The sequence below is a fragment of the Oncorhynchus kisutch genome, linkage group LG9 (genome assembly GCF_002021735.2).
Source record: "Oncorhynchus kisutch isolate 150728-3 linkage group LG9, Okis_V2, whole genome shotgun sequence".
NCBI classification, from domain to species: domain Eukaryota; kingdom Metazoa; phylum Chordata; class Actinopteri; order Salmoniformes; family Salmonidae; genus Oncorhynchus; species Oncorhynchus kisutch.
The window spans coordinates 9,649,984-9,673,283 of record NC_034182.2 but is presented as its reverse complement, the minus strand read 5'-3'; the positions used below and the strand labels follow the sequence as shown (position 1 = coordinate 9,673,283).

Sequence of the window (23,300 nt, the reverse complement as noted above, 5' to 3'; positions counted from 1 at the left end):
TTCAGTCAACATGATTGTTATCAGAGAACACAATATATATTGTCAATTTCTTTAATGGGAGTCTATTTTGTTGTGTGCATCTCTAACAATAATGATTTTAAAGCTGATCAATCCCATTTGGTTAATGGCCAGACTGTGGACATTAAAAACAGATCGAAAGGCAATAAATTAAGATAACAATGCCTGCCGACCCGAGCCTATTGTTCCTCTTTTTAATGATTGATTATGTAGCCTATGGAGTAACTCATTCCTTCCCCTTTTCCATTCATGTTTTTTCTTAGAATGAGCTCAGAATCGACAGGGATAGTGATAGACTAACCGATAATCCGATTATCTAATGAAAGCTTTAGATGGCTGAGATATGCTCAGTGTTTCATAACTGAAGGATTGATACCTTATTGATACAATAAATCATCAAGAATATGTATCAAGAAGAGGATGTGATAGGCCTATGTAATGTCATCCCACAGGGAATAGAACAGAATAGAACAGATCAGAAAAGAATAGAACAGAATAGAATAGAATAGAATAGCCATGCACATCTGTGGGAGAGTGGTGACACATATTACAGCATTATTGTTGCTCTCCCCAGTGAAGAAGTCCCATGATTTAGTCCCATCCCACATTTACTCCAGACAATAATCCTCTCTCTAGATGTGACCTCTTGACCAATGCATGCTATCTCTCGGAGGCGGAAAGCTCTCCACATTCCATCCCCCACTAAAGACCCATAGCCCTGCTGTTGCTGCTGCTGTTGTTCCTGCTGCTGCATTGTAATTAGGCGCAGCGCTAGGACCCCGCGGACAACACTCTCTGGATGACACAGAACAAACTGCGAGTTGAGTTTTGGCCACTCAAACATGGAAATGTTGAACTGACAGCGCAGAACTAACTCGGCACTCTGAATTGGACGATAGGTAGGCTAGACCTATCATACCGCCACCGGGGGATTGTTTTTGTGGAGAGATCGATTTTGGGAATCAATGTCTACGTGCGCAACGGGTGTTTTATCTTATGGGTTTGGATTTAGGCTGCTGTGCAATAGTATGATTTTTAGTGTGTGTCGTTTGCTCTGGGTGTAAAAGTGCTGAACATTAATATTTTAACCAAATGGATTATGTTCATTTTGCGCAAAAGCTCTTATAAGAAGTTGTTTTGTTGTAATGTTCTGGATATGTTTTCGCTAAGTGAGTGATGATTGATTTGGATATGTCAGCACCGCTGAGCGCTCATCCGCACACTCGATCATTCCTGGACTGGGGAAAGTAAGAAACCACCTGTTGTGAATGCTTTCTGGAACTTCCCACGGATATACCTCGGCGACTAAAACAAGACATTGGAAAGGCGTGCGCAGAACGCACAGAGACATGTAAAGCCGGTATGCTTTACACGGAACACTGAGAACTCGTTTTGTATTCATGGGACAGGCACAGGCTAATAATCCTATTTTAATTTATTGCTATTACCTGTAGTTAATTATGTCGCCATGGTGGCACGGGTTAAGATGATGAGTCCTGTCTTGGCCACCAGTTGCTGTTGCGCTCAGAATGGCTCGCGAGGACGCGGTGAGGTGCCTGCGCTGCCTGCTCTACGCTCTCAATTTACTCTTCTGGGTAAGAGAAGCGGAGACCCCCCAGCAGGTGGCCTGGTTGTGCCCGCGCTCACGCTACACAATGCAGACAACTTTATACCCCCCCCATTCCATACACCCCAACGCGTGCCTCCATGGCGGAGTGCCTGCGCGAGGGTTACAGTATTTGATCATAATGGCCGGTTACTTTATACATAGGCCTGCACCATACATTTTCTTGTAGAAAAACAAATGTGCAGAAACTGCACGTTTGGCATTCTAGTGCATGCTATTTATAGGCCATTACATTTGATAAGTGCTCTAGGGTTGTTGTAGTGGGTTATGCAAGTGTTGAACACATGGCAAAATGCCCCCTAGGCAACATTCTGTTGCCATACCAATTCCCTGGATTGTATTTCACTGCCATAAGCTTTTTCAGACAAAACCTATTTTGAGTGGAAGTGTTTACTGTAGGCCTACTTGGTGAAACTGTAATGTTATGTGTGTGTCTGTGTGTAATGTGTGTGTCTGTGTGTTCTATATCTCTGTCTATGTGTGTGTGTGTGTGTGTGTGTGTTATGCTCCCTCAGCTCATGTCGATATGTGTCCTGGGGGTGGCTGCTTGGCTCAGGGACTACCTGAACACTGTGCTCACCTTGACAGCTCACACCAGGTGAGTGATATGGATTTCAATGTTGTCACCTCTCAGTGGGAAAGTGGGCAGGTACAGGCAGGAACAGAAGGGAGATAACAGGGAGAAAGCGGGAGAGGAAGCTAATTAGTATATATGAGCTGGAGCAGTAAATAAGAAGAGAAAGAGAAAAGAGCGGAGGGCTGTTGGATTTATGTCTCACTTCCTCAACAAATCCCCTCGACTCATACCTGGCAGCCTTTCCACAAATCATCAACCGCATAACGTTTTAATTCAACAGTGTCTTATCACCTAGACCTGTCCACAGATCACCATCTCACCCCTCACTGGCCCCTGACAGTAACTGCTGCGGTAGAGGATTCCTACATTCCTACGGAGTGTAATCACTATTTACTGCTGGCTGCTGTATTAATAATAATGCAACAGGCCACACAGAGAGAGGGGGAGGGGGGGGGGAGAAATAGCAGGATGGATAGATAAATAAACAACAAGTCTGCCAAGTTACTTCCCCCCCCCTCTCTCTCGCTGTAGGCTGGAGGAAGCAGCAGTTCTCACCTATTCTCCGGCTGTCCATCCCGTCATCATTGCAGTGTGCTGTTTTCTTATCATTGTGGCCATGGTGGGCTACTGTGGCACACTGAAATGCAACCTTCTACTCCTGTCCTGGGTACGTGTCTGAATGAAATGAGCGTGTGTTTGCCTGTGTGTGTGTGTGTGTCTCTGTGTATGTGTGTGTGTGTGTGTGTGTGTGTGTGTGTGTGTGTGTGTGTGTGTGCGTGCGTGTGTGTGGAAACTGTGACGATCTTGGTTTAGTTGGAGAAGCGGGTTGTAATTGCTGTAGATCTTAGGTTTTCTTTAGCTATCGTTGTTAGTTACACATTTATGCAACCTTGGAATACATACACGCACATGCACATGCACACACACACACACACACACACACACACACACACACACACACACACACACACACACACACACACACACACACACACACACACACACACACACACACACACACACACACACACAGTGTCCCACACACACAGTGCCCCACACACAGTAGCCCTCCCTATCTATCTTCATGTGCCATTGTCCTCATCATCTGTAACAGCCTAATGTCCTCTACATTTCTTTAAGGTAATATTATTGTGCCCTCATAAACCCTGGAACAGGCCAGTAAATTCACCCAACAGCTACACAGTTGCGTAGTTCCACCGTTCATACACAGTCGCGTAGTTCCACGTTCATACACCGGAGGGAAATGCAACGAGAATTCCCCCCTCGATTTTACAGCCGTTACTCATCTGACGCAGCGCCACAATGGTCATTCATCATCCCATAAGCGTGTGGCGCCGCGTCTTGTGTTAGCGAACGCCCCCCTCGCGCGGGGCTGCATTCTGAGCGAGCGAGGGCCTGGTGCGGGGATGTTGCCGGTGTGCAGCGGAATGACGCTTCCGTGGATAAGTACAGCTGTAAAACTATTCACCGCTGCTGCTGTCTGAGCCTGCCTGAGTAATGGTACCCTGGGCACTGATGGACAGCCAGAGAGAAGGAGGGGGAAGCTTCATGGAATCCTGACCTGTTCACCGGATGTGCTACCTGTCCCAGACCTATTATTTGACCATGCTGGTCATTTATGAACATTTGAACATCTTGGCCATGTTCTGTTATAATCTTCACCCGGCACAGCCAGAAGAGGACTGGCCACCCCTCATAGCCTGGTTCCTCTCTCGGTTTATTCCTAGGTTTTGTCCTTTCTAGGGAGTTTTTCTTAGCCAACGTGCTTCAACACCTGCATTGCTTGCTGTTTGGGGTTTTAGGCTGGGTTTCTGTACAGCACTTTGAGATATCAGCTGATGTACGAAGGGCTATATAAATACATTTGATTTGATTTGATTTGAGAGAGAGAGAGAGAGAGAGAAATAGAGAGCGAGGGGGAGAGATGGACAGATAAGGGTGTGATTATCTCAATCACTCACCATGGTCAGTGCGGGACAACAAAAAAAGAGAATGAAAGAGAAACAGGGATAAAGGTAAGGAGGTTAAGAGGTGGATCGAGTCAGAGCAGGTGAAGGGGAAGGAGAGAGAAACCCACTGAGGTACAGAGAAGAGAGAGAGAGAGAGACAACCCCCCAAAAAGCCATTTCCATCCAACCATGCATGCAGATGACTAAACAATGTATCACCTCTGTGCTTACAGAGCATGTGCTACGGAGCATTACTTTACTGCACATGTGTTGCATACATAACATGTATTCCCATACAGAAGCAATTGTGGCAGCACAATGCACTATTTCCATTGACCAATTGTGTCATGCATACAAAAACTATAACAAGGCAGGTACATGATTACTCATATTCCTATAGAGTGGAAGGGCAGGACACCGGAGAGGAAAGGGTGGGGTGGCGCCTGTTTTGTGGCTCTATCTCCCAGGTGTGCTGTGTGGGGAGACAGAGAGGGAGGGGGTTCCTGTGTCCGTCTCTCCCCGACCAAAGTGGCTGTATTCTGGGTCTCCCTCACGCTTCCTCCACCCCTCCATTGGGACTTCATTCATTCCTCTCTCCTTGCAACTCTGCCCTGGCATTCTTGTGTTTCGCTGGCGCACTGCGAAGACAATATTATCTCGTTTGAGCAGGACAATGGGTAACGCTATCCCACAAGTCTCCACCCGCTTATGGAGAGGTGGCTGAGAGGGGTGAGTGGTGCTTGGGTTACCCACGCACCCATTCACCAGCTGGTGTGTCCCTTTCAGAGGAACGCCTCCCACAGCCCCAACTCTGCTCTTTACCTGAATAACACTCCCCTCCTTCTTCCTTCAATTATAGCTGTGGTGGGCAATTGATGGTTCCCTGGCTATAAGCTCAGTTAAAACCTTTATATGTTATAGATAGTCATGTTTCTGTTGTGGACTAAGCAAGTGAAAAGCGTCAAAGCGTCAATTTAATGTCTCTGAGGGGTTGTTGGGATGTTTGTAGATGTTTACATGCATGCAGTGGTGCGTTGTGGGATATTGTGGGTATGTTAGGGACGACTGCAGGGTCTTAAGTTTCTCTGAGACACTGTTCCAGCGCACACGGAGAAAGGTCGCTTAAAAATAGTCCCTCCTTAAAGACGCCAAACAAATCCCCCTTAGCCTTAACTTATACCGTTCCCCCTCTCGCCCTCTCACTCTGTCGTTCCTCCACCTCTCTTTCCCTGTCTTCCCTCTCTCGCCCTTGTATACGTGTTAATTGAGTATCAGCAAGGGAAGGGAAATATGCTGTAAGTCTCTCTACACAGGAGGAAATCCATTCCTGGAAGCCTTGACATTCCATTCAAACAACTGCAACCCTCCTCTAACCTCAGTGTGTGTGTGTGTGTGTGTGTGTGTGTATGTGTGTGTGTGTGTGTGTGTGTATGTGTGTGTGTGTGTGTGTGTGTATGTGTGTGTGTGTGTGTGTGTGTGTGTGTATGTGTATGTGTGTGTGTGTGTGTGTGTGTGTGTGTGTGTGTGTATGTGTATGTGTGTGTGTGTGTGTGTGTGTGTGTGTGTGTGTGTGTGTGTGTGTGTGTGTGTGTGTGTGTGTGTGTGTGTGTGTGTGTGTGAGAGAGAGAGAGCTTTCTCCCTAAAATGAAATGTGTGAAACATAAAGACACATCTATGTGAGAAAGGTAATACACTGAGTGCACAAAACATTAACACCTTCCTAATATTAAGTTGCACTCCCCTTTGCCCTCAATTTGTCGGGGCATGGACTCTACAAGGTGTCGAAAGCTTTCCACAGGGCTGCTGGCCTGTGTTGACTCCAATGCTTCCCACAGTTGTGTCAAATTGGATGGATGTCCTTTGAGTGGTGGACCATTTTGTTTTTCAATTTAAAGTTTTATTAAGTTTTCTTGTTTTTCAATCAACCAACAAAACACATTCCACATTCACAGATTTGACAGGCTTAAAAAACACATTCCACATTCACAGATGTGACAGGCTTTAAAAACACATTCCACATTCACAGATGTGACAGGCTTAAAAAACACATTCCACATTCACAGATGTGACAGGCTTAAAAAACACATTCCACATTCACAGATGTGACAGGCTTAAAAAACACATTCCACATTCACAGATGTGACAGGCTTAAAAAACACATTCCACATTCACAGATGTGACAGGCTTAAAAAACACATTCCACATTCACAGATGTGACAGGCTTAAAAAAAAGAAGTTAAAATATATAATCATAATAATTAAAAAAAATACAATTCTAATAAATGATTAAGAAAAAATAATACATGTTTTTTTTGTTGGTGTGTATATATATATATATATATATATATATATATACATTTACATACATGCACATATCCACATATACACACACATACACATACGTACACATATACATACATACATTCACACCCATACACACACACACATCCTACATACCTACACGTACTCACAAAGAATAAAATAAATAAACGAATATAAAACTAAACTTGCAGCAGCACTATCAAGGTTCCTATTAGCTATTTCTAGCCTTCGCTGAGACGACGAGCCAATAATTCGTTTTTAGATTTTGCAGCACCTTACACAACATGTATCTGCACATTTCCCTAGTCACCCCGTTCACTCTGTCCAGTTTGAAATATAGTTGAATAGTGGAGACCAGAGTCTATCAAACTTGGGCTGTCTCTTGTGGAGGTCATGAGCTTTTCAAGAGGGAGAAAGTCAACAATCTGGTCAATCCACATTTTAAATGTAGGAGGGGTATTAGAGGCCCACAATAGAAGAATAAATTTCTTAGAAAAGTATGTATTAGTCATAAGCTAATTTTCTCTGTCAGGATCAAGAACAAAGTCCTGCTGGGCATTAAGAAGATAGATACACGGGGTCATATCAAACTGTACATCTAGTATTTTCTGTGCAGCAGTATGTGTAGATTGCCCGAATCTGGCAATCTCTTTACAGCTCCAAAATATATGCATATACTGTAGGTTCCACTTTCAGAGGTACATCTTTTACAGTTAGGAGACATATCTGTTTTCATTCTATGGAGTCTCAAAGGAGTGTAATAACATTTGTACAAAAATGTGTAATTAGATTCTTTCATTTTTACATTAGTAGAGGTGCAATATACCCTGTTACAAACCTCCACCCATGGTGGACCATTCTTGATACACACGGGAAACTGGTGAGTGTGAAAAACCCAGCAGCGTTACAGTTTTTGACAACCTCAAACCGGTGGACTTGGCACCTACTACCATATATCGTTCAAAGGCAATTCAATATTGTGTCCTGCCCATTCATCCTTTGAATGGCACATATCCACAATCCATGTCTCAATTGTCACAATCTTAAAAATGATTCTTTACCTGTCTCCTCCCCTTCATCTACACTGATTGAAGTGGATTTAACAAGTGAATAAGGGATCATAGCTTTCACCTGGATTCACCTGGTCCGTTTGTGTCATGGAAAGAGCAGGTGTTCTTAATGTTTTGTACACTCAGTGTATATGGAAGCTAGAAGGGGTCGTGGGAAGTTTCATATTCTCTTCACACCTGGAAACCGTCCCTGTAGAATGGTGAAGTATTGATGTACTGTTTGTGTATGTCTTGGTATGTGTGTGAAGGAGTGTGTTAGAGGGGGGTTCGAAGGGTGAAAGGTCACACTCTGAGAGAGAAGAACACAGGGGAGATGTTTTTGAGTGGTGAGATGATTTTCTGGGTGAGAGGTGTGTGAGTGTGTCTGTGTTGTTTGGGACTGGCCTGCTCTAAATGGAGTGTTGCACTAACAAAGGCGAGGCAGAACCATCTGTCTGCCAATAATATCTACACTCCAAACAAACAGGCTGTCAGACATACCCTGTACCACTGACATGCCCATAATAGAATAGCTGACACACACATTACTCTTCATAAGACCTGTGTGTGTGTTTGTCTGGTGTGTGTGTGTGTGTGTGTGTTTGTGTGTGTTTGCACAGCTGTGTTTACATGAAAGTCTGAAAGATTGAAAATAGTAGTGTTTTCTGTTGTGTTTATGTGAAATTGTGGAAATAGGTGTGTGTGTTGTGTGTGTATGTGCATGTATGTGACATGAGTGGAACAGGCGTCTGGAGATTGAAGCACATGACATCACTAATCATTGTGTGGGAGCACTCTTTCTCCCACCATCCACCATGACGATCAATCACTCAGACAAGACACTACACAGTACATCTCTGTCTAGCCTCAACACTAACATTCTCTCTCTCTCTCTCTCTCTCTCTCTCTCTCTCTCTCTCTCTCTCTCTCTCTCTCCTCAGTACTTTGGCAGTTTGTTGGTGATCTTCTGTGTAGAGTTGGCCAGTGGGGTGTGGACGTATGACGAGGTGAGTGCAGCACAGATTTTCTATTTGCTGTATTTCTATGCTGCAGCTCTATGTGTGGTGGCCCTATAGGCCTGTCTATATTTTGTTCTGTGCTATGAATAAACATGAATGCTAGTCATGTCCGGCTCTGCTCAGAGAGCTCACCTCCTTCTCTGCTTACTGGGGCTTACCCAATTAACAACATGACCAGTACAGTGCACAGGCCAAATAGCACAGGGAAATGGTACTGATGCTATATATGAACAACCAGAAAATCTAACTGGAAGGAACTTCCAGCGTCTCAAAATTCCACAATGTCCCTAAAGTGTTGTTGGGTGAAACCAGGTTCCACTGCGTTTTTTCATTGTACCCCTCTAATCAGGGACTGATTTAGACCTGGGCCACCAGATGGGTACAATTCATTATGAGGTAGAACAGAAAACCAGCAGGCTCCGGACCTCGTAGGGTAAGAGTTTAATACCCCTGAGATAGGGTATAATTGTGTCCCCGTTCCCATCCCTCCCTCGTTCCCCTCCCTCCCCCTACCTACTCTCTCCCTCCTGCTCAGGGTGTGGGTGTTTGAACACAATGGGCAGGGCTCTCTATTACAATGGGTTCTCCCCTACAGGGCTGCCCCTCCCCTGGTCCAGGGGCTTATCTCTCCACCATGAAAGAGCCCACAGTGGCTTTGATGTCCCCTCACAGTATGTGGGACTCGCTCCGACCGCGCAGGTGTGTTTGTGTTTGTGTGTGTGTGCAGCACCTGGTCACTGGCTAGAGCAGTGTGTATGGCAAACTGAGAAAGTTGTGTGTGTGTATGTGTGTGTGTGTGTGTGTTTGGTACTTGGCTACAAGCCTGAGGATGTATGCGTGTAGCACTAGCACCTGGCCTTTGAGTCCACAGTGCCACCCGCCTCCCTCCTAATCAGAGTGTGTTATACCTGCCATGCCGCAGGGGGCTGTGGGTATTGTAGTCTTTGTGCCGTGTCCTTTATCAGAACCCTGCTAGGGCAGCACCAAGGTGACGCACCTGGCCTCAGGGGAATTCTGGGTAACCTGGGTCATATTATGCTAATCACAATCTCATTACAAGACCAGGAGAGAGGAGAGAGGGATAAAGAGTGAAGGAGAGAGGAAGGAGGAGGGGATGGAGGCCCAGGGGTGAGTTAGGTGGAGGTTTTATTGGAGAGGAGCGGGGGATGAGTTATGCATGCTAAGTGTGTCCAACTGTGGGTCTGCAGATTAGCTCTAGTCTGGTTCCCCAGAGCCCAGACATGGGTAATTGTTTAGACAACAAGCCATCGTCAACCTCAGCAACTACAGACTGGAGTGTTGGAGGCCTGTGAAACACTAGAGGAGAGAGTCAGAAGTTGTGTGTTTGAAAATAATTGTGGCATGGTCAGAGGATTGGATTATATAACTAGGCTTGAAACAGAGCTGGTGAACAGAGCTGGTAACTAAATATACACCACTGTGACTGTTGCTCCAGTACGGTTTCAGGGCTTTCTGTTGAATGTCTTGTGACAATAATACATCAGCTGTACATGAAATGTTCTCAGCTGAAGTTGAACTGAAATATATGGCTGAACTGAATGTAACTATACTGAATGAAATGGAGTTTAGGGCTGACCCCATTTAGTCGACTGGGCAATTGTTTGGTGTGTATGTGTTGGTCGACCGAGATTTCTTTAGTCGAGCAGTAGCAAAAATAAAATAAAATATCATGGTGTACAAGACCCCTGTCTGACTCGAGTCTGTCTGAGTGGAATGATCCATTGTGGAGGTCGTGGGGATGGTACAGTCCATCACTAAGACATGTGCTGCTGAAATTGTACATGGTTCTATTCCATAGGAACAATGGTGCAACACTAATAAAAATTATATTATTTTTATAACAGATGCGGTTTCTACCACTGTTCCCAGTTCCGAAACACATCAGTGTGCTGTTGAATTGGCACCTCTTCCTAGACCATGTCGCTACGTGCATGATAGCAAAGTTAACCAGCATAAGTGTTGAGAACAATGTGGTAGAGGCAGCAGCGGAGTTAGGAGATGAGAAAACAGCCTTTGCCTTAATTGTCTCAGAAAAGTGAGGAGAGAGGAAATCCCAACTAAATTAGGTCTATAATCAATAGCCGTTATAATAGGCTTTATAAATCATCCATATATATTTACAAAAATAGAGATCCTGCTTCTCTTGCCCATTTGAGTGTTTGTTTAATAGCCTACTGATTCTGTGAGCACCAAGCCTTCGTGAGCACCAACCACAACATGTCGGATAAACAATTTCACAAATTCGGCTGTTTTTTAAAATCTTTGCTATGCTGTCATAAAGGCTTTACACATTTTTATCTCTTTAAAACCGCCTCTCTGGTATTATTTATAATTTATTTAGTGTAGTTCACACTGTTCCAAATGATCAGACAATTTATAACCCTCCTTTTTCCTTGATCTCCTTCTTATTGTTGGTATTACTAATATTGTTATGATCATCATTATTATTATAATAAGTAATGCCATTATCATTAGTAGGCTTACTATAGCAGCCTTGTATAACCACCATTGAGCTGCAGGCCTAGGAACGCATCCTGTTCTGTCTTAATAGCGTTTCTTACAAAGGCCTATATTTCAATACTTACAGTTGAGGTCGGAAGTTCACCTACACTTAGATTGGAGTCAATAAAACCGGTTCTGGAAGTTGATTAGGACATCTACTTTGTGCATGACACAAGTACTCTTTCCAACAATTGTTGACAGACAAATTATTTCACTTAAAATTCACTGTATCACAATTCCAGTGGGTCAGAAGTTTACATACACTAAGTTGACTGTGCCTTTAAACAGCTTGGGAAATTCCAGAAAATGATGTCATGGCTTTAGAAGCTTCTGACATCATTTGAGTCAATTGGAAGTGTACCTGTGGATGTATTTCAAGGCCTACCTTCAAACTCAGTGCCTCTTTGCTTGACATCATGGGAAAATCAAAAGAATCAGCCAAGACCTCAGAAAAAGGATTTTAGACCTCCACGAGTCTGGTTCATCCTTGGGACCAATTTCCAAATGCCTGAAGGTACCATGTTCATCTGTATAAACAATAGTACGCAAGTATAAACACCGTGGGACCACACAGCCATAATAGCGCTCAGGAAGGAGACGCGTTCTGTCTCCTAGAGATGAACGTACTTTGGTGCGAAAAGTGCAAATCAATCCCAGAACAACAGCAATGGGCCTTGTGAAAATGCTGGAGGAAACAGGTGCAAAAGTATCTATATCCACAGTAAAATGAGTCCTATATCGACATAACCTGAAAGGCCGCTCAGCAAGGAAGAAGCCACTGCTCCAAAACCGCCGTACGAAAGCCATACTATGGTTTGCAACTGCACATGGGGACAAAGATCGTACTTTTTGGAGAAATGTCCTCTGGTCTGATGAAACAAAAATAGAACTGTTTGGCCATAATGACCATCATTATGTTAGGAGTAAAAAGAGGGAGGCAAGCTGAAGAACATGACCCCAACCGTGAAGCACGGGGGTGGCAGCATCATGTTGTAGGGTAGTTTTGCTGCAGGAGGGGCTGGTGCACTTGACAAAATAGATGGCATCATGAGGCAGGTAAATTATGTGGATATATTGAAGCAACATCTCAAGACATCAGTCAGGAAGTTAAAGCTTGGTCGCAAATTAGTCTTCCAAATGGACAATGACCCCAAGCATACTTTCAAAGTTGTGGTAAAATGGCTTAAGGACAACAAAGTCAAGGTGTTGGAGTGCCCATCACAATGCCCTGACCTCAATCCCATAGAACATTTCTGGGCAGAACTGAAAAAGCGTTTGCGAGCAAGGAGGCCTACAAACCTGACTCAGTTACAGCAGCTCTGTCAGGAGGAATGGGCCAAAAATCAGCCAACTTATTATGGGAAGCTTGTGGAAGGCTACCTGAAAGGTTTGACCCAAGTTAAACAATTTAAAGGCAATGCTACCAAATACTAATTGAGAGTATGTAAACTTCTGACCCACTGAGAATGTGATGAAAGAAATAAAAGCTGAAATAAATAATTCTCTCTACTATTATTCTGACATTTCACATCCTTAAAATAAAGTGGTGATCCTAACTGACCTAAGACAGGGAATTTTTACTCGGATTAAATGTCAGGAATTGTGAAAAACAGATTTTAAATGTATTTGGCAAAGGTGTATGTAAACTTCCGACTTCAACTCTATATAAGCTATAGTACTGTATCAATCAATCATTCATTCGTTCGTTCATGTCATCACACAGCATACTAGTCATTCATGATTTGAAATCCAATCAAGCATTTTCATTTTATAATAAAATATCAAAGCGAAATTTGAATAATTAGCATAAACTAGAAATAAACTGTTCCATTTTGGAAATTGCAATAGGAAAAAATTGCAATCTCTGTTATGCTTATAATTGATTTAGTGTTGTTTATATTATTCCAAATGGTCAGAGAAATGATTTTGTAATCTAACAGCTCCTGTTTGCATGCAGCACTTGCTCCTTACCTTATTTTTCTTGATCTTCAGTATTTTCCACAGCTAGTCAAATTTATTCCACACATTTTTTACCTCCTGAGCAACCAGTAAACATTCCCCCGTTTTAAGTTTATTTGTCACGTCCTTTGCATCCACTTTGCCGTCACATGTGTTACGTTGTTCAGAGTTTGTTATAACCAATTTATTGATGTGAATGTGATATACTATAGGTTCTAATAGTCATGCGCATGTGATGCATGCATGTGTCACGTAAAGAGTGCAAGGGTTGAGAGGACAGGGAATGTTTTTCCTAAACAAATGAGGGATTTCGGTGACTGAACTTTCCAGTCAGAAATGGCTGTAATTATGTTGCAGCTTCAGCAACACGGACAGCGCGATAAACACTGTTGATGTTATTTGGTGGTCGCTGCAGCAGGGAGGAGAGAGAGACAATGAGTGATAGTCACACAGTCATGTCATTTTTTTAAATACAGTCTGAGCCCGCCCTGGCACACTCAAATAAATTGTGGTTGGACTCCCTCTAGTCATTTGTGTGGATGAATTATTTCATCAAACAGTGCGCTTAAAGCATCAGACAAGCTCACTGCATATACAGTGCCTTTGGAAAGTATTCAGATCCCTTGACTTTTTCTAAATTTTGTTACGTTTCAGCCTTATTCTAAAATGTATTAAATGTCTTTGATTTTTCAAGAATCTACACACAATACCCCATAATGACAAAGCAAAGTTTTTTTTTATATTTTAAATGTATTAAAAATAAAAACCTGATATCACATTTACATTTACCGTTTAATCAGTACTTTGTATAAGCACGTTTGGCAGCCATTACAACCTTGGGTATGATGCTACCAGCTTGGCACACCTGTATTTGGGGTGTTTCTCCCATTCTTCACTGCAGATCCTCTCAAGCTCTGTCAGGTTCGATGGGGAGCGTTGTTGCACAAAGGGGGATGGTGCAGGTTTTCATCAAGAATATCTCTGTACTTTGTTCCGTTCATCTATCCCTTGATCCTGACTAGTCTGCCAACCCCTGCCGCTGAAAAACATCCCCACAGCATGATGCTGCCACCACCATGCTTCATCGTAGGGATGGTGCTAGGTTTCCTCCACATGTGACGCTTGGCATTCAGACCAAAGAGTTCAATCTTGGTGTCATCAGATCAGAGAATCTTGTTTCTCATGGTCTGAGAGTCCTTTAGGTGCCTTTTCGGAAGCTTCCAGCCATCTGTCATGTGCCTTTTACTGAGGAGTGTGGCCACTCTACCATAAAGGCCTGATTGGTGGCAGTGGTGTAAAGTACTTATGTAAAAATACTTTAAAGTACTACTTAAGTCGTTTTATGGGGTATCTGTACTTTATAATTTATATTTTTGACTACTTTTACAATTACTTCACTATATTCTTAAAGAAAATAATGTACTTTCTACTCCATACATTTTCCCTGACAACCAAAAGTATGAATGAGTAGCAGGACATGAAAATATTCCAATTCCAAAGAGAAAATCCCTGGTTTTCCCTACTGCATCTGATCTGGCGGACTCATTAAACACAAATGCTTAATTTGTAAATGATGAGTGTGCCCCTGGCTATCCGTAAAAAATAAAATAAAATAAAAATATTTATGTACCGGCTGGTTTGCTTAGTATATGAATTTGATTTGACTTTTACTTGAGTAATTTTCTATTACTGTACTGTATCTTTTACTTCTACTCAAGTATGACAGTTTTCCACCACTAATTGATGGAGTGCTGCAGAAATGGTTGTCCTTCTGGAAGGTTCTCCCATCTCCACAGAGGAACTCTGGAGCTCTGTCAGAGTGACCATCGGGTTCTTCGTCACCTCCTTGACCAAGGCCCTTCTCCCCCGATTGCTCAGTTTGGCTGGTCAGCCAGCTCTAGGAAGAGTCTTGGTGGTTACAAACTTCTTCCATTTAAGAATGATGGAGGCCACTGTGTTCTTGGGGACCTTCAATGTTGCAGAAATGTTTTTTCCTTCACCACAATGCTGTCTTGGGCTCTACGGACAATTCTTTCGACCTCATAGCATGGTTTTTTTCTCTGACATGTACTGTCAACTGTGGGACCTTATATAGACAGGTGTGTGTGCCTTTCCAAATCATCTCCAATCAGTTGAATTTACCACAGGTGGACTCCAATCAAGTTGTAGAAACATCTCAATGATGATCAATGACAACAGGATGCACCTGAGGTCAATTTCAAGTCTCATAGCAAAGGGTCTGAATACTATTTCAGTTTTTTGTATACATTTTCAAAAAAATAAACTTTGTCATTATGGGGTATTGTATGTAGATTGATGAGGGAAAAATGGAAAATGTAGTTGATTTGTTAAAACACATAGAATGTGTCTATATATGGAAAAATACACGTTTGAAAAATTGGTCGAAAGAACAGATGACTCTCGGTCGACCAAGATTTATTTTTGTCGGGGACAGCCCTAATGGAGTTACACTGTTATGTTCTGTCCAAGCCTTCAGTTCATAGGTCAGATATGATCAGTCTGAAGTCCAGGATGCCCAACTATGGCCTGCAGCGTTACCAGTGGCTAACACACACCTGGAACACCTTCCAGACTGAGGTGAGAGGTCACTACCCCAGAGTTCACCACCCCAGAGGTCACACACATCACACACACACAAACACTTAGTGGTTTTATAAGATATTATATGTATTTATGAGAGGTTATTAGTGTTTTAGTGCTTTGAATATGCAAGATTGTTAGTTATAAAGGGCTGGTAATGTATGTAAACTTTCTTTGACTGTGTGTTCCCCAGTTTAAGTGCTGTGGGGTCATCTACTTCACTGATTGGCTGGAGATGACAGAGATGGAGTGGCCACCAGACTCCTGCTGCTCCAATCAGTATCCAGGTTGTGCTCGACATGCCCACTACCGTGACCTCAGTGACCTTCACCAAGAGGTGAGTGCCACAGTGACCCTTTTATTATTACTTTTTATTGTTATTTAACCTTTATTTAACCAGGTAGGCCAGTTGAGAACAAGTTCTCATTTACAATGCGACCTGACCAAGATAAAGCAAATGAGTGCGATAAAAGCAACAACACAGAGTTACACATGGGATAAACAAACGACCAGTCAATAACACAATAGAAAAAGTATATGTACAGTGTGTGCAAATTTAGTAAGGGAGGTAAGGCAATAATAAGGCCCTCTGACCTCATAGCAAGTGTTAGGGGGTGGTTAGACCTCTGTTGACCTGTTCACCTGCTGAACCCTCTGACCCTACCTTGAAAAGTGTTATGATCATTACAAATTAGCCCCAGGTGGATCTGCCAATGCCTTATTGACATACCTTCCTCTGTGACATCATCAGAAAGGGACACATAGGCTTACATTTTCCCATTCACCAATTGAGTAAACCTGTTAGTTCAGAAGAGACAGAAACAATAACAAGAAACATTTTGATATATCAAATCAAATCAAATTTATTTATCTAGCCCTTCGTACATCAGCTGATATCTAAAAGTGCTGTACAGAAACCCAGCCTAAAACCCCAAACAGCAAGCAATGCAGGTGTAGAAGCACGGTTGCTAGGAAAAACTCCTTAGAAAGGCCAAACCTAGGAAGAAACCTAGAGAGGAACCAGGCTATGAGGGGTGGCCAGTCATCTTCTGGCTGTGCCAGGTGGAGATTATAACAGAACATGGCCAAGATGTTCAAATGTTCATAAATGACCAGCATGGTCAAATAATAATGATCACAGTAGTTGTCGAGGGTGCAGTAAGTCAGCACCTCAGGACTAAATGTCAGTTGGCTTTTCATAGCCGATCATTAAGAGTATCTCTACCGCACCTGCTGTCTCTAGAGAGTTGAAAACAGCAGGTCTGGGACAGGTAGTACGTCCGGTGAACAGGTCAGGATTCCATAGCCGCAGGCAGAACAGTTGAAACTGGAGCAGCAGCACGGCCAGGTGGACTGGGGACAGCAAGGAGTTATGATGCCAGGTAGCCCTAAGGCATGGTCCAAGGGCTCAGGTCCTCCGAGAGAAAGAGAAAATTAGAGAGAGCATACTTAAATTCACACAGGACACTGTATAAGACAGGAGAAGTACTCCAGATATAAAAAACTGACCCTAGCACCCCAACACATAAAATACTGCAGCATAAATACTGGAGGCTGAGACAGGAGGGGTCAGGAGACACTGTGGCAACATCCAATGATACCCCTGGACAGGGCCAAACAGGAAGGATATAACCCCACCCACTTTGCCAAAGCAAAGCCCCCACACCACTAGAGGGATATCTTCAACCACCAACTTACCATCCTGAGACAAGGCCGAGTATAGCCCACAAAGATCTCCGCCACGGCACAACCCAAGGGGGGGCGCCAACCCAGACAGGAAGATCACATCAGTGACTCAACCCACTCAAGTGACGCACCACTCCTAGGGACGGCCTGAAAGAACACCAGTAAGCCAGTGACTCAGCCCCTGTAATAGGTTTAGAGGCAGAGAATCCCAGTGAAGAGAGGGGAACTGGCAAGGCAGTGACATCAAGGGAGGTTCGTTGCTCCAGAGCCTTTCCGTTCACCTTCACACTCCTGGGCCAGACTACACTCAATCATATGACCCACTGAAGAGATGAGTCTTCAGTAAAGAATTAAAGGTTGAGACCGAGTCTGCGTCTCTCACATGGGTAGGCAGACCATTCCATAAAAATTGAGCTTTATAGGAGAAAGCCCTGCCTCCAGCTGTTTGCTTAGAAATTCTAGGGACAATTAGGAGGCCTGTGTCTTGTGATTCAACAGAAGATCTCTTTGTTTATTGGGACCTAGAACAAGCATCTCTGTTTTGTCCGAGTTTAAAAGTAGAAAGTTTGCAGCCATCCACTTCCTTATGTCTAAAACACAGGCTTCTAGCGAGGGCAATTTTAGGGCTTCACCATGTTTCATTGAAATGTACAGCTGTGTGTCATCCGCATAGCAGTGAAAGTTAACATTATGTTTTCGAATGACATCCACAAGAGGTAAACTATTTAGGGAAAACAATAGTGGTCCTAAAACGGAACCTTGAGGAACACCGAAATTTACAGTTGATTTGTCAGAGGACAAACCATTCACAGAGACAAACTGATATCTGTCTGACAGATAAGATCTAAACCAGGCCAGAACTTGTCCGTGTAGACCAATTTGGGTTTCCAATCTCTCCAAAAGAATGTGGTGATCGATGGTATCAAAAGCAGCACTAAGGTCTAGGAGCACGAGGTAATTTACCACCTTCACAAGTGCAGTCTCAGTGCTATGATGGGGTCTAAAACCAGACTGAAGCATTTCGTATACATTGTTTGTCTTCAGGAAGGCAGTGAGTTGCTGCGCAACAGCTTTGTCTAAAATGTTTGAGAGGAATGGAAGATTCGATATAGGCCGGTAGTTTTTTATATTTTCTGGGTCAAGGTTTGGCTTTTTCAAGAGAGGCTTTATTACTGCCACTTTTAGTGAGTTTGGTACACATCCGGTGGATAGAGAGCCATTTATTATGTTCAACATAGGAGGGCCAAGCAGCTCTTTCAGTAGTTTAGTTCGAATAGGGTCCAGTATGCAGGTTTTGAGGCCATGATTATTTTCATTATTGTGTCAAGAGATATAGTACTAAAACACTTGAGTGTCTCCCTTGATCCTAGGTCCTGGCAGAGTTGTGCAGACTCAGGACAACTGAGCTTTGAAGGAATACGCAGATTTAAAGAGGAGTCCGTAATTTGCTTTCTAATGATCATGATCTTGGGGCGGCAGGGTAGCCTAGTGGTAAGAGCGTTGGACTAGTAACCGGAAGGTTACTAGTCAGTTAGGTGGTGAACTGATTTTTGTCCTCTGACGTCCTTGGGTAGGCAGAGGGAGTCTGGAAGGGCATCAAGGAATCTTTGTGTTGTCTGGGAATTTATAGCACGACTTTTGATGCTCCTTGGTTGGGGTCTGAGCAGATTATTTGTTGCAATTGCAAACTTAATAAAATGGTGGTCCGATAGTCCAGGATTATGAGGAAAAACATTAAGATCCACAACATTTATTCCATGGGACAAAACTAGGTCCAGAGTATGACTGTGACAGTGAGTAGGTCCAGAGACATGTTGGACAAAACCCACTGAGTCGATGATGGCTCCGAAAGCCTTTTGGAGTGGGTCTGTGGACTTTTTCCATGTGAATATTAAAGTCACCAAAAATGTGAATATTATCTGCTATGACTACAAGGTTCGATAGGAATTCATGGAACTCAATGAGGAACGCTGTATATGGCCTGTAAACAGTAGCTATAAAAAGTGATTGAGTAGGCTGCATAGATTTCAAGACTAGAAGCTCAACAGACGATAGCGTTTTGTAAATTGAAATTTGCTATCGTAAATGTTAGCAACACCTCCGCCTTTGCGGGATGCACAGGGAATATGGTCACTAGTGTAACCAGGAGGTGAGGCCTCATTTAACACAGTAAATTCATCAGGTTTAAGCCATGTTTCAGTCAGGCCAATCACATCAAGAATATGATCAGTGATTAGTTCATTGACTATAACTGCCTTTGAAGTAAGGGATCTAGGCTACTTACATTCTGAATGGAGTGGAGATGATTTTCTTGGGGTTGGAGTTTTCTACTTACTCCTTTCACAACAAGCTGTTTCCAATGGGATGACTATTTTCAGCCTGAAATGACCTGCCATGTTCAATGGTAGAGAGAAATCCATACATCTCAATTAGAGCCAATCACAGGCTTGATAGCATAGTATGCCTTCTGGCTGCTGCGGTTGCCAGATTGTTGAGACAGAGTGCAGATATTACGCCTCATCAAGCCCACCAGGGGACAAGGTATGCTGCTGTCTGAGGCTGAGGGGAACACACACACAAAGTCTAGTAGGGGGTGAGGTACGCCAAGCAATGCCAGCTAGTCTGCCAGTAGGATACAGAGAGAATACAAAGCAAACTCACCGTAGAGTCTCTCTCTCTCTCTATTTCTATTTTAATATTTCACCTTTCTCTCACACACCCACACAAACATACAGGCAGGCACACAGGCAGGCAGGTAGGTAGACAAACAGGTAAGCAGGCAGGCAGGCAGGCAGGCAGGCAAACAGGCATGCAGGCAGGCAAACAGGCTGGTTGGCATGCAGGCAGGTTGGCATGCAGGCAGGCAGGCAGGTAGGGCCGCACACACTCAGTCTTCTTTCATATAGAGGGAAACACCCTCATCTCCCCATCTACAGTTCAATCACTGTCCTGGTCTAACCCCAAACCAACCCTGTCCCCTATCCCATCTTCAGCTCAATAACTGTCCTGGTCTAACCCCAAACCAACCCTGTCCCCTATCCCATCTACAGCTCAAACACTGTCCTGGTCTAACCCCAAACCAACCCTGTCCCCTATCCCATCTACAGCACAGTCACTGTCCTGGTCTAACCCCAAACCAACCCTGTCCCCTATCCCATCTACAGCACAGTCACTGTCCTGGTCTAACCCCAAACCAACCCTGTCCCCTATCCCGTCTACAGCTCAGTCACTGTCCTGGTCTAACCCCAAACCAACCCTGTCCCCTATCCCATGTCTGACCACCTCCACCTCAACATGTCTGTCTGCTGTGTTTAGTCAACAATGTTAACCCCCTAGCCGTATCAAAAGTTCCCCTGGCCATAGTAACGGTTCCTCTCCCCGTGGTCCAGGCCAAGTAGTGTGGCTCTAGCAGGGTTTTAGCAGGCCCGGTGTGCCCGGTGCAGACTGCTAGGCTGCCCAATGTCACCTGGGTGAGAGGTGCTGGGTGAGCAGGCTGTTCCTGCCTGACAAACACACCTGGATAGGCCTGCCTGAAAAAGATGGAGGGAGAGGGTGGAGAAAGGGGAGGTTGTGACAGTGGAAAAAGAGAGGGAAATGGGGGTGGGGGAAAGGGAGGAGGAGGTAAAGAGAGTCGATACAGGAAAAGGGGGAGAGAGAGGGAGGGAGAGAGGCTAGTAATTGTGTTAAATGTAAACTCTGAGAGGTTCTTATGAAAGGGTGTTTGCTGCTGCTGCTACGCCTCATTAAGTAAAACTAGGCATACAGAGGGACAAAGAGATGCTGTGTGTGTGTGTGTGTGTGTGTGTGCGTGTGTGTGTGTGTGTGTGTAGTGAGGATGAGTCAGTTAGTCAGTCAGTCAGTAGAGGAGGGAGTCAGTAGAGGAGGGAGTCAGTCAGTAGAGGAGGGAGTCAGTCAGTAGAGGAGGGAGTCAGTCAGTAGAGGAGGGAGTCAGTTAGTAGAGGAGGGAGTCAGTCAGTAGAGGAGGGAGTCAGTCAGTAGAGGAGGGAGTCAGTCAGTATAGGAGGGAGTCAGTCAGTATAGGAGGGAGTCAGTCAGTAGAGGAGGGAGTCAGTCAGTAGAGGAGGGAGTCAGTCAGAAGAGGAGGGAGTCAGTCAGTAGAGGAGGGAGTCAGTCAGTAGAGGAGGGAGTCAGTCAGTAGAGGAGGGAGTCAGTCAGTAGAGGAGGGAGTCAGTCAGTAGAGGAGGGAGTCATGGGGAATGTGTAGAGGATCCATTCTATCTCCTGTCTGTTTTCTCTCTCTTTCTTTATACCAGCCTCTCTCCCCCACGTTTACTATCCTTTCTCCACAGGACTTTCCTTTTCTCCCACTTTTCTCTCTCTCACTCCTCTCTCTATCCCTTTCTCTCTCTCTGGCAGCAGTAAGGTGTAGAGTAGCTCAGTCTGGTATGTAGCACCACAGAGTGAATATCCCTCAGTCAGAAGTAATAGACTGGCCTTTCTACACCTCCACTACGACTCCCTCTCTTTCCACTTCTCTACCGTCGTCCTCCCTTCCCCTACATCTCTCTTTCTCTCACTCTCTCCCCCTGTTTCTTTCTCTCCATGTACATGTTATCCATGTGATAGGATGAGAGAGCATTTTCATTTTGTTCCTACAGCAGATGTACATCTCACAGAAACAGTATGGGAGGTCTGCCCCTGGTGAGACAGACAGACTGAAACATTGAAACAACATTAATATTACATGAATGTAATATTAATATAACAAGGATCAAACGTATGTCATATTTCAACATGGAAAAGCTTCAACTATTGTTGTGTTCATTTGTGTGTGTGTGTGTGTGTGTACTACAGGGCTGTGGGCCGAAGATCTACAGTTTCATCAGAGGAACTAAGCAGCTGCAGGTGCTGCGTTTCCTGGGTGTGTCTATAGGAGTGGCCCAGATTCTGGCCATGACCCTGACCCTAACCCTGCTCTGGGCCCTCTACTACGACCGCAAGCCCCCCGAGCCCACCCCGCCCGACCCCCCACCAGGAACCGACCCTGGACCTCTAACCATCACCCACGGACCCCAAGGGGAGGCTCCTAAATCGGGTAACACTCGCCTGGCTGAGGCCTGGTCCAATGCTGCGACCACGTCTAACGGACATGGACACACCCAGTTTGAGATGGAGAGGCTGTCCTAGCGGGGGGGTACACTGTCTACCCATCTGCCCCTCACACTACCCCTCACCCCTACTTCCCAGACACTGAGAGAGGGAAATAATAAGGGGATGAGGGGAAAGTGTGAGACTAGATGAGGGGAGAGAAGGGGGTTGAGAAAAAGAGTGTAGGAGCTATGAGAGAGATTGGGCACAGGTGCAGGAGCGTGAATGCCCCCCCCCCCCATGCCCCCTCTCTTTCCCGTAGGACAACATGTCAATGACATACTGGACTGTGGCACTTTTTAAGATTATTTTGTCACAGCTGGGATTGGAAATTGTAACGGAAACTAAGTCAATGCTTGCTCCTGTAGCGTCACCACTATCCAAAAGTGAGGAGCGGAGGGAATCGTTTTAGTTTTCCCAACATTCCTCCTCCTCGTTGCGAATGTTTGGGAATATCACCACTAGCACTGACTGGATGAAACCTGTTCAGCAAAGACTGCTGTAAGGACATGTCAACTATTCATCTCACTCAAAACACACCGAACCAAGGAAATTCAGTTTATCTGGATATTTGGAAATATCATGTCTTAATTTGACAGACCTGTTGGAATCCACAGGAACCACTCAGCCATATTCATGAGCGTTTGTGCACCAGTCAGAGTGTATTATCGTAGTCTACTATAAATGGAACATGATGTTGGCTATTTATTTCTGGCTCTGTTAGAATAATGCATATCAGCTCAAACAATAATCTGTGCATTTGATCATTTCAGAGGGGTTGTGAACTATACTGTGTTGTTTGCCAAGGAATAATAACACAACCAAGTGTTTGTTCTCTGA

At 44.3% G+C, this 23,300-nt stretch overlaps 1 protein-coding gene across 2 annotated transcripts; it reads left to right on the top strand.

Moving 5' to 3' along the window:
• The first annotated feature begins 833 nt into the window (after positions 1–833).
• LOC109896718 (tetraspanin-12) lies at positions 834–23,300 on the top strand. 2 transcript variants are annotated; one of them, XM_020491036.2, is made up of 8 exons: positions 834–1,378; positions 1,531–1,613; positions 2,161–2,243; positions 2,754–2,889; positions 8,505–8,570; positions 15,555–15,662; positions 15,859–16,002; positions 22,167–23,300. In XM_020491036.2, the coding sequence occupies exons 2-8, from the start codon at positions 1,548–1,550 to the stop codon at positions 22,497–22,499; spliced, it is 936 nt and encodes a 311-aa protein (XP_020346625.2). In that variant the 5' UTR covers positions 834–1,378; positions 1,531–1,547; the 3' UTR covers positions 22,500–23,300. The 2 variants fall into 2 exon arrangements, with proteins under 2 accessions (XP_020346625.2, XP_031687689.1); XM_031831829.1 differs by having other exon boundaries at positions 835–1,613.